Genomic DNA, 19,163 nt, shown 5'->3' with positions numbered 1-19,163 from the left:
GTGCATGGGCCTCACAATACAAAGGTCCTGGATTCGATCCCCGGGCTCTGGGTCTTTCTGTGTGGAGTTTGCATGTTCTCCCTGTGACTGCGTGGGTACTCCGGCTTCCTCCCACCTCCAAAGACATGAACCTCTGGATAGGCCCCTCCCGCCTCCAAAGACATGCACTTGGGGATAGGTTGATTGGCAACACTAAATGGTCCCTAGTGTGTGAATGTTGTCTATCTGTGTTGACCCTGTGATGAGGTGGCGACTTGTCCAGGCCGTACCCCGCCTTCCGCCCGAATGCAGCTGAGATAGGCTTCAGCACCTCCCGCCAACCCGAAAGGGACATGTGGTACAAAATGGATGGATGGATGGATAGTTTACTTACATATAAAAACAAGTCACGGTAGTAACATTTTGATAATAAATGTGCAATACATGTATTAGCTAGATAGGTAGACAGGTACATGTTAATTAATTTTGCTGGTTCATGTTGAGAAATGTAAACTTGACACATTTCTTTTAAATCAATAATCAATAATAGTGTAACAATTATAGTACGGTGTTGGATGGTTTCTGTGGATTTGTATGAAGACTTCCCACCAAGACACAAAATACACTTAAAAACAAATCAAGTCAGCTGGCAGATTATCATGAAATGACACAAAACATTCCACCCACAGAGGAGAAGCTGAAGTTCCTGGAGCCTATTGAGGACACTGAGACTCAGGAAAAGAAGACCATTATTTTTAGGTGCAAGGTGAACCGACCCAAGGCGACCGTGCGGTGGATGAAGGCTGGCGAGGAGGTGCCTCTCAGCAAACGCGTTGTCTACAAAACGGACGGCCTTACCCACACACTGACCATTAAGGACTGCACCATGGATGATGAGGGAGACTATAGCGCTGTGGTCGGCGAAGACAAGTGCGCTGCTGAACTGATCATCAACGAGGCGCCGACAGACTTCACAACACAGCTCAAAGACGAGACTGTCACCGAATTTGAGGATGCAGAGTTCACCTGCGAACTGTCCAAAGAGAAGGCCGATGTCAAGTGGTACAGGAACGGTCGAGAGATCAGAGAAGGACCAAGGTACTGATGACTTTACTTACTTTTTAAAAAATTGCCTTGTATTGAGAGGAGACTACGCCGGATAGTCAAACCTCGGATTCAGGAGAAACAGTGTGGTTTTCGTCCTGGTCGTGGAACTGTGGACCAGCTCCATAGTCTCGGCAGGGTCCTTGAGGGTCTATGGGAGTTTGCCCAACTAGTCTACATGTGTTTTGTGGACTTGGAGAAGGCATTCGACCATGTCCCTCAGGAAGTCCTGTGGGGAGTGCTCAGAGAGTATGGGGTATCGGACTGTCTGATTGTGGCGGTCCGCTCCCTGTACGATCAGTGTCAGAGCTTGGTCCGCATTGCTGGCAGTAAGTCGGACATGTTTCCAGTGAGGGTTGGACTCCGCCAAGGCTGCCCTTTGTCACCGATTCTGTTCATAACTTTTATGGACAGAAGTTCTAGGTGCAGTCAGGGCGTAGAGGGGATCCGGTTTGGTGGCTGCAGGATTAGGTCTCTGCTTTTTGCAGATGATGTGGTCCTGATGGCTTCATCTGGCCAGGATCTTCAGCTCTCACTGGATCGGTTCGCAGCCGAGTGTGAAGCGACTGCGATGAGAATCAGCACCTCCAAGTCAGAGTCCATGGTTCTCGCCCGGAAAAGGGTGGAGTGCCATCTCCGGGTTGGGGAGGAGACCCTGCCCCAAGTAGAGGAGTTCAAGTACTTCGGAGTTTTGTTCACGAGTGAGGGAAGAGTGGATCGTGAGATCGACAGACGGATCGGTGCGGTGTCTTCAGTAATGCAGATGCTGTACCGATCCGTTGTGGTGAAGAAGGAGCTGAGCCGGAAGGCAAAGCTCTCAATTTACCGGTCGATCTACGTTCCCATCCTCACCTATGGTCATGAGCTTTGGGTTATGACCAAAAGGACAAGATCATGGGTACAAGCGGCCGAAATGAGTTTCCTCCGCCGGGTGGCGGGTCTCTCCCTTAGAGATAGGGTGAGAAGCTCTGCCATCCGGGAGGAGCTCAAAGTAAAGCCACTGCTCCTCCACGTCGAGAGGAGCCAGATGAGGTGGTTCGGGCATCTGATCGGGATGCCACCCGAACGCCTCCCTAGGGAGGTGTTTAGGGCACGTCCGACCGGTAGGAGGCCACGGGGAAGACCCAGGACACGTTGGGAAGACTATTTCTCCCGGCTGGCCTGGGAACGCCTCGGATCCCCTGGGAAGAGCTGGACGAAGTGGCTGGGGAGAGGAAAGTCTGGGCTTCCCTGCTTAGGCTGCTGTTCCGCGACCCGACCTCGGATAAGCGGAAGAAGATGGATGGATGGATGGCCTTGTATTGAGCAAATATTTATGTGTTTTTGCAGGTATCGCATGGAGAGAGAAGGTAAGACATGCAGGCTGGTCATCACGGAGTGCAGACCAGACGATGAATGTGAATACGCCTGTGGCGTGGAAGAGACGAGGACCAGAGCAAGACTGTTTGTTGAAGGTTTGTTTTGTTTTGATATTTCAAAATATGTTTGAGCTGTGTATTAAACTCTTCTCACGTATGCTTCTCCAACAGAAATCCCAGTGGAAATAATCCGACCGCCTCAGGACATTACTGAGCCTCCAGACTCAGACGTGATATTTGAGGCGGAGTTAAACAAAGACAGGGTGGAGGTGAAGTGGATGAGAAACAACATGTTAATAGTGCAGGGAGACAAGTACCAAATGATCACAGAGGGTAAAGTCCACAGACTGCAGGTGTGTGAGATACGCCCTCGAGATCAGGGCGAGTACAGAATTGTGGCCAAGGACAAAGATGCTCGAGCGAAGTTGGAGCTAGCGGGTGAGTCTTATTACGCTGTAAATTTACTGCAGTCATCCATGCAGGAACATGAAAAATCTGACACAAGATTTTCTGTTGCAGCTGCTCCCAAGATTAAAACCACAGACCAGAACCTGGTAACGGACGCTGGCAAGCCATTTGTCATAACAGTTCCCTACGACTCTTACCCTCGTGCAGAAGCCGAGTGGTTTTTCAGTGGCATTAGTTTACCTCATCAGAACATAGACACTTCAGTTGACAAGACAATATACCGCCTTAAAAGCCCTAGCAAGGAGGACCGGGGCAGGTACAAGGTGGTCATTAGGAACAAGCATGGAGAGGGAGAGGCCTTCATTAATTTGGATGTGATTGGTGAGATCCAATTATATATATATATATATATTTTTTTTTTTTACAAAGAGTCTTGTATGTGTTGGATTTTTATTATGATGATGATACTTGGCAGATGTTCCCGGACCGGTCAAGAACCTGATGGTGACCGACACTGCTGATGGTGAGGTCAGTTTGGCCTGGGAGGAACCAGAGAGTGATGGTGGAAGCAAAATCACGTCATATGTGGTAGAAAGGCGTGATGTGAAGCGAAATACATGGACAGTGGCAACACAGCGTGCCGATGCTCCAGAGTATTGTGTCAGTGGCCTTCAGAAAGACTCATGGTACCTGTTCAGAGTCTGTGCCACAAATCGTGTTGGGAGTGGGCCTTTTGTTGTCACAGAGGACGCAGTTCAAGCCAAGAATAAATTCGGTGAGCAAGCGTTATGAATGACACTCACAGTATGTACACGTATGTGACTTCAATACCAAAACGTAATTATTTCATCAGATGTCCCAGATGCTCCGGAGAATGTGGCTGTCAGTGAGGTGAACAGATTTGGCGCCACCATTGTCTGGGAGCCTCCAAAGTTTGACGGTGGCGCAGAGATCACTGCCTATGTGATCGAACTCCGGGACAGGACTTCTGTGAAGTGGGAGCCGGCCATGGTCTGCGGTGCCAGCGATCGCCTGGCCAGTCTCAATGACGTGGTAGAGAACAAGGAGTACATCTTCAGAGTGCGGGCTGAGAACAAGGCTGGCCTCGGCAAACCAAGTGCTGCCACCAAACCCGTCAAGATCATGGATCCCATTGGTGGGTAACGTTTAGTACCGATTGTCATCTCAACTGATGCCATAGAATTACATTTCACTCAAACTTTTTCTGTTGCAGAGAGGCCGAGCCCACCACTCAACCTTAATTTCAATGACCAAACCAAGGAAGCTGTCACGCTCACCTGGGAGACACCTGCCAAAAATGGCGGCAGCATGATCACTGGCTACATCATTCAGAAATGTGAGGACGGCACAGACAAGTGGCTTCGCTGCAATGCCAGACTGTGCCCGGACCTCTCCTATAGGGTATAGTGCTCTTCTTGGACCCCTTGTTTTCTTGTTTTTATTTAAAATCTGAACAAGAACTATTCCTTCTTGTTCAGGTGTCTGCACTGAAAGCTGGTCATAAGTACCTTTATAGGGTTTGTGCTGAGAATGCCGCAGGCGTCTCTGATCCAGCCGAACAACTTGGCCCGCTGCTTGCTGATGATCCTCACGGTGCGTTAACTAGAACCAACTAGGTTCTGCTTCAGCTTGGATCGCTCAATAAAATCATTGTTGTGCTTGTCTCCTGGCAGTTGGTCCGACCTTTGATCTAAGTGCCTTTAGGAAGGGCTTGGAGGTCATTGTCCCTCAGCCTGTCACCATCAGAGTTCCCATCACTGGATACCCTACCCCCACCTCCAAATGGACCTTTGAAGAGAAGGAGTTGACATCAGCAGATGAGCGTGTCTCTATGGTTACAAAGCCCACATACACTGAGCTAACAGTTATGCCTAGTGTCCGTCCAGACAAAGGAATCTACACAATTGAGCTGGAAAACGATGTCTCATCCGTCTCTGGAGAGATCGAAGTCAACGTTATCGGTAATGATTCTTCGTCAGTGTGAAGCATGAATTTATGCTTGATTGCTCCCGTGCACAAATGTTCCAGTCTTTAGTTCAGGTGTGCTTTTAACTTTTTGTGTGATTTTTCAGCATGCCCCAGTGCTCCTAAAGACTTCAGGGTGTCAGAGGTGTCCAGACACCACGTCCACCTGATGTGGGAGGCTCCTGAGCATGATGGAGGAAGTCCCGTCACACACTACCAAATTGAGAAGAGAGAAGTTTCACGTAAGACATGGGCCAAGGTACACAAGTCTTTCATTTACATTTTTCATGATCAAAATGAGCAATATGCTTGGCCGACTGATTAATTTCAATGATTCATTTGTTTTAATTTTATGTGCCAGGTGGCTACAGGAGTCCTAGACCTGGAGCATACGGTGACCGACGTAATTGAAGGGAAGGACTACCTTTTCAGTGTCATGGCCTGCAATAAATGTGGACCAGGAGAGCCGGCTTATATTGACGAGCCCGTCAATGTATCCTCCCCAGCCAGTGAGTGCCGATTCTAAAATGTTAATCTTCACATGAAGAAAGCTTTATGATGCGCTTATGTTCATGCATCCACAACTTTCTCTACACTAGCTTCACCCGATGCTCCTGAAAACCTGAAGTGGCGTGATAAGACCAGCAAAGGCATTTTCTTGTCCTGGGAACCTCCAAAGTATGATGGTGGTGCCCCAATCAAAGGTTACATCGTGGAGAAATGTCAACGGGGAAGCGACAAGTGGGAACCCTGCTCTGATACAGTCCCTGAGCCAAAGTGAGTCTTGGCCTCCTTCCAGTGAACACTCCTGATGTTTGTTATTTTTTGTTGCGATTTGTAATGGGATCTTTGCACCACTAGGTTTCAGGTGACTGGTCTGATTGAGGGACAGTGGTATGCCTACAGAGTCAAAGCTGTCAACAAGCTCGGACCCAGTCGACCTTGCAGGGCTACTGATGAGATCCAGGCCGTTGATGCTAAAGGTGGGCCTGAAATAGATTTACATACAGTAACCTAGAGTCAACAAGAGCCTGTTTAACCATGGCTGTCAGTCAACAAACTAAATGATAATGTTGAATACTAGTGATTATAACTTTGTCAAAATGTCCAACAGAACCTCCAGATATTCAGCTGGATGTGAAGCTGTTAGCTGGTTTGACTGCCAGAGCCGGCAGCAATATTGAACTCCCAGCCGAGGTCAAAGGCAAGCCAGATCCCCGTGTTAAGTGGACCAAGGCCGACTTGGTCCTACGGACTAATGATCGGATCAGCATCGACACACAGCCAGGTTACTCCAAGGTGTCCATTGCCAACACAATCAGAAGCGACACTTCCACCTACATCATCGAAGCGGTCAACATCTGTGGACGTGCAACTGCTACCGTTGATGTCAACATTCTTGGTATGCCTTGTTCATGTCATAGACAGTCTGGCACATACGTGGTAGTGGTCAGCAGTCTATGCTTATTTCATGTTTGTCTTGTTGGTCCTGCTCAGACAAACCTGGTCCACCTGCCGCCTTGGACATCTCTGAAATCACCAGCGAGTCTTGCCTCCTGGCCTGGAACCCTCCAAGGGATGATGGTGGTTCACCTGTCACCAACTACATCGTCGAGAGTCGGGAGACTGACAAGCCTGACTGGACAAAGCTTTCAGCCACAGTGAAACACACCACATTCAAGGCTCACAAGCTCACCCCTCTGAAGGAGTATGTCTTCAGGATCAGTGCTGAAAACCAATACGGTGTTGGAGAACCTGTGGAGCATGTGCCAATCATTGCAAAGTATCCATTTGGTGAGACTCAACTTTGTTTCTTGAGATTTAATGCTCATACGATTTTAGTAGTACAATCGTATGTCTATAAAACCTTCCAGAGTACAGCATACTTGCCAAACCTCCCGATTTTCCCGGGAGACTCCCGAATTTCAGTGCCCCTCCTGAAAATCTCCCGGGGCAACCCTTCTCCTGAATTTCTCCCGATTTCCACCCGGACAACAATATTGGGGACGTGCCTTAAAGGCACTGCCTTTAGCATCCTCTCTCACCTGAAAAGGAGACTATTATGTATGGCTCCGTTATCCATAGGTTTATTTATATCGTATTGCGTTTTGGAGGGATTCAAAAAGTGCCATACAACAAAGACAGCAAAAGACTGAAGCAGACCTTGATGGTAAACAAGTCTTGGGTGACGAGCGATCAAGCTGGGTATCAAGCCAACAGTTAGAGCAGGGGTGTCCAAACAACACCCCGCGGGCCAAGTGCGGCTTTAAAATTCATCTTAAATGCGCGGCTGTCTCTGAATGCTACATATTTTCTGCCATCTTGTAGAAAATGTGAGTAAAACAGATCAACGACCCTTAAAAGTACTGTGAAATAATAGCAGAACATTTACTTATATGACACAATCCGAACAACCTCCCCTAGTCATAGTGCAAAAACAATTTAAAAAATGCAACACATGGTCACACAACACAATCTGCTCACTGAACATTGTGAATATTACGAAAAATGTCCCAAACTCTGTACAAAAATATAAAAAATAACACCCATTAGAGTGCATCATGAGAAAAATGTAAAACACTTTCTCCACACTCATCCATGTTTTTAGCTGCTTGATGTTTCTGATTGATTACAAAACTTTAAGAAGGTCATCACAGAAGTAAACAAGGATGGAGTCAAACTTTCACACTCTTAATATCCTAATTATATTACCGTATTTTTCGGACAATAAGGCGCACTTAAAATCTTTTCATTTTCTCAAAACTCGACAGTGCGCCTTATAACCCGGCGCGCCTAATGTTCGGTATGATTTTGGTTGTGCTTACCGACCTCGAAACTATTTTATTTGGTACATGGTGCAAATGATAAGTGTGACCAGTAGATGGCAGTCATACATAAGAGATACGTGTAGACTGCAATATGATGGCAGTCGCACATAGGAGATACGTGTAGACTGCAATATGATGGCAGTCACACATAAGAGATACGTGTAGACTGCAATATGATGGTAGTCGCACATAGGAGATACATGTAGACTGCAATATGATGGCAGTCACACATAAGAGATATGTGTAGACTGCAATATGATGGTAGTCGCACATAAGAGATACGTGTAGACTGCAATATGATGGCAGTCACACATAAGAGATACGTGTAGACTGCAATATGATGGCAGTCACACATAAGAGATACGTGTAGACTGCAATATAATGGCAGTCGCACATAAGAGATACGTGTAGACTGCAATATGATGGTAGTCGCACATAGGAGATACATGTAGACTGCAATATGATGGCAGTCACACATAAGAGATACATGTAGACTGTAATATGATGCTAGTCGCACATAAGAGATACGTGTAGACTGCAATATGATGGCAGTCACACATAAGAGATACGTGTAGACTGCAATATGATGGCAGTCACACATAAGAGATATGTGTAGACTGCAATATGATGGCAGTCGCACATAAGAGATACGTGTAGACTGCAAAATGATGGCAGTCACACATAGGAGATACGTGTAGACTGCAATATGATGGCAGTCACACATAAGAGATACGTGTAGACCACAATATGATGGCAGTCACACATAAGAGATACGTGTAGACTGCAATATGATGGTAGTCGCACATAAGAGATACGTGTAGACTGCAATATGACGGCAGTCACACATAAGAGATACGTGTAGACTGCAATATGATGGTAGTCGCACATAAGAGATACGTGTAGTCTGCAATATGATGGCAGTCACACATAAGAGATATATGTAGACTGCAATATGATGGTAGTCACACATAAGTGATACGTGTAGACTGCAATATGATGGTAGTCACACATAAGAGATATGTGTAGACTGCAGTATAACTCAAGTAAACAACAGCAACATGTTATATGTTCCATTGAAAATATAGAACATTACACACGGCGCTCAAAAATCTTTCAAAATGTTTTAGTATGACTTTGGTAAGCTATGAAGCCACACCGCTGATGGATTGTACTGTGCTTCAACATAGGAGTATTATTATGGTGTGTGTATAAGGTAAGACATATTATCTGGCATTTTGTTTCACAAAATTATGCAAAAGCAACTTTTCTTACCTTCTGGTACCTGTTAATGTGTATTTGGGATCTGCATAAGTCCTGAAAAATGTGTCGTCCTTGCTGACACCGAAGTTGATTATCTTCTTCTTTTTCTCTATCTTCTCGTTATGTGACATTCATCCTCCACTGTTGCCATTTGTAATATAAAGTAGTGTAAAGTTCTTACTTATATCTGTCAGTAAACTCGCCATGAAAGCACTAAAACATACCGGTGTAGTGAGTTTACATTAGTCACCCAAGGAACTTTAGTTATTAGAGAGTTCCGGTCGGACGGTTTTTCACAGGACACATTTCGGGCGTTGTTGTTGCACTAGTGAGCCACGGATGAGGAGATGCTGCTTGGATCCGGGTCCTAAGACCTCATGTCAAGACACCAAATCCCTATCTGCTGGTGGTTAGCACCCTGCATGCTATCTTCTGCCATCAGTGAGTGAATACCATGTGTCATGTAAAGCAGTGGTCCCCAACCACCGGGCCGCGGCCCGGTACCAGTCCGCGGACCGATTGGTGCCGGGCCGCACAAGAATTAAACATTTTTTTTTTTTTTTTTTTTTTTTTTTTTATGAAATCAACATAAAAAACACAATATATACATTATATATCAATATAGATCAATACAGCCTGCAGGTATACAGTCCGTAAGCACACATGATTGTATTTATTTATGTAAAAAAAAAAAAAAAAAAAAAAATTTTTTTTTTTTTTTTTATGAAATCAACATAAAAAACACAATATATACATTCTATATCAATATAGATCAATACACCCTGCAGGTATACAGTCCGTAAGCACACATTATTGTATTTATTTATGTAAAAAAAAAAAAAAAAAAATCTTTTTTTTTTTATGAAATCAACATAAAAAACACAATATATACATTCTATATCAATATAGATCAATACACCCTGCAGGTATACAGTCCGTAAGCACACATGATTGTATTTATTTATGTAAAAAAAAAAAAAAAAAATTTAAATACACCCCCCCACCGGTCCGTGGGACAAATTTTCAAGCGCAGCTACAAAAAGGTTGGGGACCACTGATGTAAAGTGCTGTGGGTATCACTCCAGGTGTAGTAAATGATTATTATTACCTTTTACCCACTGGAAGTCGCTGTTGGATCAGGTATGGTCATATTTAGTATGCAAAAATGCAAGAAAAATCAACTTGATTGGTGCTAGGAAAAGGAAAAAACATACAAGTAACTTTCTATCTTCATTTTCTTCTTGGTGAAAAGTCCCTCCAAAGACCTTTGAGCTCTGTGTGTCTCCTTTGTAGACCAGCCAGGCGCCCCCAGCAGAGTCACCCCGTCTGACATCGCCAAGGACGCCGTGACCCTGAACTGGTTTGAACCAGACGAGGACGGCGGAAGTCCCATCACGGGTTATTGGGTGGAAAAGTACGACCCCGACACCGATAAGTGGGTCAGGTGCAACAAGTTGCCCATCAAAGACACAACGTTCAGGTGAGCTGTCGTCCATTCCACCTGAGTCCAGGTCACAGGGGCCAAGGTCTATGTAGGCAGACCCGCATGTCGGGTTTATAGTTTGGTGCAAGGCCAGAAGCCTGCTGACCTTACTTCGGTTTAGGGTTGTCCCCATGTATGTCCATACTTTTCTAAATAAAGGGGACCACAAAAAATGTCATTATTGTCTTTATTGTAACAACAAATGTTAGTGTACATGAAACATATGTTTATTATTGTCATTTAGTCCTTCAATAAAATAGACAACTTGTCTTTTAGTAGTAAGTAAACACACAAAGACTCCTAATTAGTCTGCTGACGTATGCAGTAACATATTGTGTCATTTATACACCTATTATTTTGTACACATTATGGGGGACAAACTGTAAAAATGTATTATTAATCCACTTGTTCATTTACTGTTAATATCTGCTTATTTTCTGTTTGAACATGTTCTATCTACACTTCTGTTCAAATGTGATAATCACTTATTCTTCTCTTCTTTGATACTTGACATTAGTTTTGGATGATACCAAACATTTAGGTATCGATCCGATACCAAGTAGTTGCAGGATCATACAATAAAATATAATACCTAATAAACCAATAATAATATGGCTAAAAAATACTGATGTAAAGGGTAGGTGTCGCGCGCGCTGTTTTCTGTTTGAACATGTTCTATCTACACTTCTGTTCAAATGTAATAATCACTTATTCTTCTCTTCTTTGATACTTGACATTACTTTTGGATGATACCACACATTTAGGTATCGATCCGATACCAAGTAGTTACAGGTCATATTCAAAGTCCTCATGTGTCCAGGGACATATTTACTGACTTTATAAACATAATAGGAATTTTTTTTAAAGGAAAAAAAGATTTTTGTGATGATAACAAATATCGATGTAATCATAGTAGTATCGACTTGATACGCTCCTGTACTTGGTATCCTTACAGTGGATGTCAGGTGTAGATCCACCAATGGCATTTGTTTACATTGTGACGCCGGTGAGCTATTGTATCCTCCTACGGTGTGTAGTGAAGCATGTTTAGCTATTCCTCGTCCTCCAGTGATAACGGGAGACCAGGATTAGTGATTTAGAAGTACCTAAATAACTGAGTGTGGACGTTAGCCACTACCTAGCTAGCCATGTCTTAAAGCACCTCTTCCTGAGGGTGTTTCAGTGTTATAACTTCACCTTTATCTTGACTTTTTACACCAAAATGCGTCCATTCTCCCTTTTCTGTCTACACACTGTGTCTGCTTGTAAGTACTCTGTGTGTGTGCACTGCCGAACATGCTCCTCTGCTCGTAAAATCAGCTGTGTCATGCCTCGAACCGGTACTTTTCAAACAGAGTATAGTACCATTTTTGATTCATTAGTACCGTGATACTATACTAGTACCGGTATACCGTACCACCCTACTTCGGTTGAACCAGTAGTTGTAGCAATACTTGTAAAAGTACCCCAGGGGTCCACAGAGGTAACACAGAGGGGTTGTGAAATTTTTGGTTGATTAGATTTTTTAAAAAAATATTATTTTCATATTCCTCCTGTAATTTTCCTATGAATTGAAATGTCTTAAAATATAAATTGATCCAACACACTGCAGTGATGTGACCCTACTCACTTAAAATGCAAACATTAATCATTATATTGTTATATTCATGTTAGCATTAAAGTCAACTAGCAATTAGCGCTCTAATTACCAGCATGCAATTAGCGCTCGAATTGCAAGCAAGTAATTAGCTGCCAGCTAACCATTAGGGCGCTAGTTGTCAGCTAAAAATTGGCGGGATGGTTGAGTAGCAGTTAGAGTAACAGTTGCAGGTAGTAATTAACTTGATGGTTGTCAGCTAGCAATTAACTTACGAGTGTCTAGTTAGCAATTAGCGTATTGATTCATAGGTCATGGGGGTTTTTTTTTTCGTAAGAATGGTGGATTGCGAGTTCCAGGTGGGGAGCAAAGTTATTGAGTAGAATCTTGATTCAGGTGGGAGAGTTAACTGTAATTTCAGGTTGAAGCCAGGTTAGGTTTAACTCTGCTCTTTTTTTGACAACAGAGTGAAAGGGCTAACCACTAAAAAGAAGTACCGGTTCAGGGTTCTGGCTGAGAATTTGGCTGGAACTGGAAAACCCAGCTCAGAAACTGACCCAGTTCTCATCAAAGACCCCATCGGTGAGCTAGAAAAACTTCCACTGACGCAAATTCCAAAAAATCGGTAGTGAAATGAATCGCAACTCAACACTTTTGCTCAGATCCTCCATGGGCTCCTGGCAAGCCTGTAATCCGTGACGTGGGCAAGACCTATGCCGTGCTGGCCTGGACCAGACCCGAGCATGATGGCGGAGCTAAGATCGAAGGCTATAACATCGAGTTCCAGAAAAGCGGAAGTGATGAGTGGATCCAAATTGCCGAGGACGTCCCCCAGACTGAACATAAGCTCCAGGGTTTGGTGGAGAAGCAGGAATACATTTTCCGGGTCAAGGCTGTCAACAAAGTTGGCGTGAGTGAGCCCAGCGAGCCCTGTGACGCCGTGGTCTGCAAGGAGAGGCTCTGTAAGTCATGGACTCTTTTATTTGCCTTTAAACAACATCTGATGGTTCCAATCTGCACTTAAAACTCTAGCTTGTGGTCTAGAATTTACACAGTTTAAATAATACATCTTGAAGACAAAAATCACCGCTATTTTACTTTTCCGATACGGTCGAGTTTTGTCGGACTTTAGTGGCTAATCTTTCTGCTGGCCCACGTTGACAAAGCAGTCTCGTGTGAAATGTGGTGGACAAATAAAACGGGCAAGTATTTATTTAATTGACATCAGAGCAGGTGGGTGGGCATGAAACTGGATGGAAGAAGAGAGGAGGGGCCTGACAGATAGCACGTACTAGGATGTCCACATACGTACGTCACAAATGGCTCACTGTTTAAAAAAGGACTGCAGCATTCAGGGGTATCCCTGGGGGTAGGTCCCCTTTACATAAGTGGGTGAAGAAACAGCAGCAAATCCAACCATACTTCCTTTAGCCATTGAGATAAAGAAAAACCCTAGAAACATGTAAATGTATGTACAGTACAGGCCAACAGTTTGGACACACCTTCTCCTTGACAACACAACTGATGGTCCCAACTCTATTGATAAAGCAAGAAATTCCACAAATCAACAGGGATAAGGCACACCTGTGAAGTGAAAACCATTTCAGGTGACTACCTCTTGAAGCTCATGGAGAGAATGCCAAGAGATGTGGGGACCCCCCACTGGCGACCGGTGCAATGGACATCGAGTGGATCTAGCATAATATTCTGAGAGTCCAGTCCATAGTGGATCTAACATAATAGTGTGAGAGTCCAGTCCATAGTGGATCTAGCATAATATTGTGAGAGTCCAGTCCATAGTGGATCTAACATAATAGTGTGAGAGTCCAGTCCATAGTGGATCTAACATAATAGTGTGAGAGTCCAGTCCATAGTGGATCTAACATAATAGTGTCAGAGTCCAGTCCATAGTGGATCTAACATAATAGTGTGAGAGTCCAGTCCATAGTGGATCTAGCATAATAGTGAGAGTCCAGTCCATAGTGGATCTTACATAATAGTGAGAGTCCAGTCCATAGTGGATCTAACATAATAGTGAGAGTCTAGTCCATAGTGGATGTAGCATAATAGTCTGAGAGTCCAGTCCATAGTGGATCTAACATAATAGTGTGAGAGTCCAGTCCACAGTGGATCTAACATAAAAGTGTGAGAGTCCAGTCCATAGTGGATCTAGCATAATAGTGAGAGTCCAGTCCATAGTGGATCTTACATAATAGTGAGAGTCCAGTCCGTAGTGGATGTAAAGTAATAGTGAGAGTCCAGTCCATAGTGGATCTAACATAATAGTCTGAGAGTCCAGTCCATAGTGGATCTAACATAATAGTCTGAGAGTCCAGTCCATAGTGGATCTAACATAATAGTGTGAGAGTCCAGTCCATAGTGGATCTAACATAATATTGTGAGAGTCCAGTCCATAGTGGATCTAACATAATAGTGTGAGAGTCCAGTCCATAGTGGATCCAACATATTAGTGAGAGTCCAGTCCATAGTGGATCTAACATAATAGTGAGAGTCCAGTCCATAGTGGGGCCAGCAGGAGATCATCTTGAGTAGAGACAGGTCAGCAGCACAGAGACGTCCCCAACTGATGCACAGATGAGTGGTCCACCCTGTGTCCCAACTTTGGACAGCTAGCGCGTCATCTATGGTCACCAAATCTGTGCCCCCCCTCCACAAAGGACAGGGGGGCAGAGCAGAAAAGAAAAAAATATTTTCAAGGCAAAAACTGTTTTTCAAGGTAAAAAATGATTTTCAAGGTAAAAAATGATTTTCAAGTTAAAAGTTGATTTTCAAGGTAAAAAATTATTTTCAAGGTAAAAAATTATTTTCAAAGTAAAAACTGATTTTCAAGGTAAAAACTGATTTTCAAGGTAAAATCTGATTTTCAAGGTAAAAAATGATTTTCAAAGTAAAAAATGATTTTCAAGGTAAAAAATGATTTTCAAGGTAAAATCTGATTTTCAAGGTAAAAAATGATTTTCAAGGTAAAAAATGATTTTCAAGGTAAAAAATGATTTTCAAAGTAAAAACTGATTTTCAAGGTAAAATCTGATTTTCAAGGTAAAAAATGATTTTCAAGGTAAAAAATGATTTTCAAGGTAAAAAATGATTTTCAAAGTAAAAAATGATTTTCAAGGTAAAAACTGATTTTCAAGGTAAAATCTGATTTTCAAGGTAAAAAATGATTTTCAAGGTAAAATCTGATTTTCAAGGTAAAATCTGATTTTCAAGGTAAAAAAATGTATCTGACATTCATACTCAAACGCCATTCTCGACTCTTTCCTCCTCCCTGGTGACCAGATCCACCATCTGCGCCTCAGTGGCTGGAAGTAGTTAACATCACCAAGATCAACGCTGACCTCAAATGGCAGGTTCCCAGCAGTGACGGAGGCTCGCCCATCACCAACTACGTGGTGGAGAAGAGGGACGTGCGACGGAAGACCTGGCAGACCGTCGACACGACGGTCAAGGAGCCCAAGTACACGGTGAGCCCTCTCAACGAAGGCTCGCTGTACGTGTTCCGCGTGGCTGCAGAAAACGCCGCCGGGATGGGCGAGTACTGCGAGCTGGAGGACGCTGTGCTTGCCAAGGACACTTTTAGTAAGTTCTTTCAAATCTGAAATGTTTATGTTTGAGCTGTCATACCACAGTCAGTACGTCACAAATGGTAACCTCAAAAGGCGCGATATGAATCCAGGTTGTTTTTATTTCTCTGTAGCTACTCCTGGACCTCCTTATGCTCTGACCGTGGTGGAGGTCACCAAGAGACACGTGGAGCTGAAATGGGAAGCTCCGAAGAGCAATGGTGGAAGACCCATCACCAAGTAAGACTGTGTGCAGTGTTGCAGACGGCTTGTTGGACAGAGAAAAAGGCCATTCGGTGAAAGACGTTGTCTCCGTGACGATATAAAATGTATCCTCCTCAGGTACGTGATAGAGAAGAAGGAGAAAGTGGGAACTCGTTGGCTGAAGTGCTGCAAGACTCCAGACAAGCAGACGCAGTTCAAGGTGACTGACGTGGACGAGGGCTCAGAGGTGCAGTTCCAAGTACGGGCAGAGAATGAGGCGGGAGTGGGAGAACCAAGTGAACCCACCGAAGTCCTTACCATCGAGGATCCAACCAGTAAGTCACAATCTTAGTGTATGTATGTACAAAACCCGAAAGCAGTGAAGTTGTCAGGTTGTGTAAATGGTAAATAAAAAGAGAATACAACAAATCCTTTTCAACTTATATTCAATTGAATAGACTGCGAAGACAAGATATTTCATGTTCACACTGAGAAACTTTAGCTCATTTGGAATTTGACGCCTGCAATGCTCAGTCATTCACAAACAAGGACGGGGTCGAGGGTCACCACTTTGTCAACAAATGCCTGAGCAAATTGTTTAAGAACAACATTTCTCAACAAGGAATTTAGGGACTTCACCATCTACGCTACGTAATATCATCCAAAAGTTCAGAGAATCTGGAGAAATCACTGCACGTAAGCCATGATATTACGCACCTTGGATCCCTCAGGCGGTACTGCATCAAAAAGCGAACTCAGTGTGTAAAGGATATCACCACATGGGCTCAGGAACAGTTCACAAAACCCCTGTCAGTAACTACAGTTGGTTGCTACCTCTGTAAGTGCAAGTTAAAACTCTACTATGCAAAGCCAAAGCCATTTATCAACAACACCCAGAAACGCCGCCGGCTTCGCTGGGCCCGAGCTCATCTAAGATGGACTGATGCAAAGTGGAAAAGTGTTCTGTGGTCTGATGAGTCCACATTTCAAATTGTTTTTGGAAACTGTGGAGGTGGTGTCCTCCGGACCAAAGAGGAAAAGAACCATCCGGACTGTTCTAGGGTGAAAGTGTAAAAGGCAGCATGTGTGATGGTATGGGGGTGTATTAGTGGCCAAGACATGGGTAACTTACACATCTGTGAAGGCACCATTAATGCTGAAAGGTACATACAGCTTTTGGAGCAACATATGTTGCCATCCAAGCAACGTTATCACGGACGCCCCTGCTTATTTCAGCAAGACAATGCCAAGCCACGTGTTACAACAGCGTGGCTTCATAGTAAAAGAGTGCGGGTACTAGACTGGCCTGCCTGTAGTCCAGACATTGAAAATGTGTGAAGGCTAAAATATGAGAAGGGAGACTGTTGAACAACTTAAGCTGTACATCAAGCAAGAATGGGAAAGAATTCCACTTCAAAAATGTGTCTCCTCACTTCCCAAACCTTTACTGAGTGTTGTTAAAAGGAAAGGCCATGTAACACAGTCGTAATAATGCTCCTCACACAACTTTTTTTCGCAATTTGTTGCTGCCATTAAATTCTACGTTCATGATTATTTGAAAAAAAAAATGAAGTTTGTCAGTGTGAACATGAAATATCTTGTCTTTGCAGTCTATTCAATTGAATATAAGTTGAAAAGGATTTGTTGTATTCTCTTTTTATTTACCATTTACACAACCTGACAACTTCACTGCTTTTGGGTTTTGTATTATAATTATTTTTTTCTATTTTCAACACTTACATTTCTAGATCAGCTTCAGATTTATTCGTTGATATGAAGTTATTTGAATGTTTTTTGCCCTTTTTGTCAGAGGAAACCCTTTTTTTTTATGGCACATACACAAACTATGCAATATTCATGCAGACGTACAATATTTTTGCAACTGCATCCACACTCTTGTGTCATGACCAACTCACCAACACGGTTTTTATTATGTATAAGTTGTTGGCAGATTCAAAGCAACTAAATATGAATATGTGGTACTCCATGGTACTCTGGCAGTTTTTAGTGGTTTAGATATACCTGAAGTTGATCTAGAGATTGAAGTGTTGGATACTGTTGCGTCGGACCAGTTCTTCCTCCAAGGGAATCTAAGTTACTGGTCAATCTCAAGTTTTTTCGATGACATATATGCTGAGTAAGAAGGACCATCAAGACAGAATTGGAATATTTTCAAGTTTTACTAAAGCTTTAGGAGTTCAACTTAACCAATACATCCATATCGGCTACTCTAGTTGATCTGGCATTCCAACGGAAAAGCCCACTCTTTTCACACAAAGAAAGCCCCCATCTCCCCCCTCTCAACACTGATAAGGAGAGAGACATGGAGGTTGTCTTCACATTCCAACGTAAGACACTAAACAGACAATCTGAAGACAAAGAGAGACTGGTAGAATAAACAAAGGAAAAGTACTAGCTACTTTAAACATGGCTATGTAAAAAGAAAGAACTCTTAAACATATCTGCATCCTTCCACAGTACTAATAAAAAAATAACTAATACATGACTTATTTCTATGATTGCGACCCTTCTGGGTGTTGTATTGGCTTTGAAAAATAAAAATGGCTTTGATTTTTTTAGTATGCGGCCATCAGTGGAAAGACAACCCAGATTTAGAGTCATCTTTTACAGATCCACAATAGAACCCGTGATATGTTCTAAACGGCCTGTCTCTGTAGGTGCACCATCTCCTCCCTTGGACGTGACTGTGCCTGATAGCAGCAGAGAGCACATCAATGTGTCGTGGAAGCCGCCAGTCAAGGACGGTGGCTCCCCGATCACTGGCTACCACGTGGAGGTGGCTGAGGCCCGCCCTGAGCTAAAGTGGTTGCGGGTTAACAGCAGACCTATCAAAGAGCCTAAGTTCAAGATCGAAGACGGAATCAAACCAGAGAAGAAGTATGTCATCAGGGTTCGTGCCATTAACGCTATCGGCGTTAGCGAACCCTCCGAGCTCTCTGACAAGGTGTTTACCAAGGATCCAGACTGTAAGTGTTCACAGACTTTCAGCATAGAGTCTGATGATATAACTCAAGTTCCTGTTGAATTTACTACTCATCTGATCTCAAGGTGCCCCAAAATTGGAACTGGACACACAGGATGTGGTGGTGATTGAGGGGGAGAAGCTGCACCTGAATGTCCCCTACAAGGGCATCCCGATTCCAAATATGGTGTGGCAGAAGGACACGGCGGAATGCAAAAAAGATGAGCGTCTCTCCATGACAGTGGAGATGAACAGTGGTCATCTGGAGCTACTCAGATGCACACGTTCTGACGCTGGTGTCTATAATATCACCCTGGAAAACAGTCTGGGCACCGCCAACGGGAGTATTAATGTCAAAGTCATCGGTACGTTGCTGTGTCTATTCTGGC

At 43.6% G+C, this 19,163-nt stretch overlaps 1 protein-coding gene across 1 annotated transcript in view; it reads left to right on the top strand.

The window, feature by feature from the left end:
- Window positions 1-19,163, top strand: part of LOC133665252 (titin-like) — a 215,424-nt gene that overhangs the window by 112,786 nt on the left and 83,475 nt on the right. The window contains 23 exon segments of the mRNA XM_062070499.1: window positions 669-1,077; window positions 2,413-2,537; window positions 2,613-2,879; window positions 2,961-3,230; window positions 3,325-3,624; window positions 3,703-4,005; window positions 4,084-4,271; window positions 4,349-4,463; window positions 4,544-4,831; window positions 4,943-5,094; window positions 5,197-5,344; window positions 5,435-5,612; window positions 5,697-5,818; window positions 5,950-6,237; window positions 6,333-6,629; window positions 10,217-10,403; window positions 12,470-12,585; window positions 12,666-12,965; window positions 15,304-15,603; window positions 15,722-15,827; window positions 15,930-16,126; window positions 18,470-18,778; window positions 18,861-19,139. Coding sequence (XP_061926483.1) covers window positions 669-1,077; window positions 2,413-2,537; window positions 2,613-2,879; window positions 2,961-3,230; window positions 3,325-3,624; window positions 3,703-4,005; window positions 4,084-4,271; window positions 4,349-4,463; window positions 4,544-4,831; window positions 4,943-5,094; window positions 5,197-5,344; window positions 5,435-5,612; window positions 5,697-5,818; window positions 5,950-6,237; window positions 6,333-6,629; window positions 10,217-10,403; window positions 12,470-12,585; window positions 12,666-12,965; window positions 15,304-15,603; window positions 15,722-15,827; window positions 15,930-16,126; window positions 18,470-18,778; window positions 18,861-19,139 — 5,244 coding nt within the window.

The sequence above is a fragment of the Entelurus aequoreus genome, linkage group LG14 (assembly GCF_033978785.1).
Source record: "Entelurus aequoreus isolate RoL-2023_Sb linkage group LG14, RoL_Eaeq_v1.1, whole genome shotgun sequence".
NCBI lineage: Eukaryota > Metazoa > Chordata > Actinopteri > Syngnathiformes > Syngnathidae > Entelurus > Entelurus aequoreus.
The sequence above is the reverse complement of the archived record's forward strand: the minus strand, read 5'-3'. Positions and strand labels throughout refer to the sequence as shown.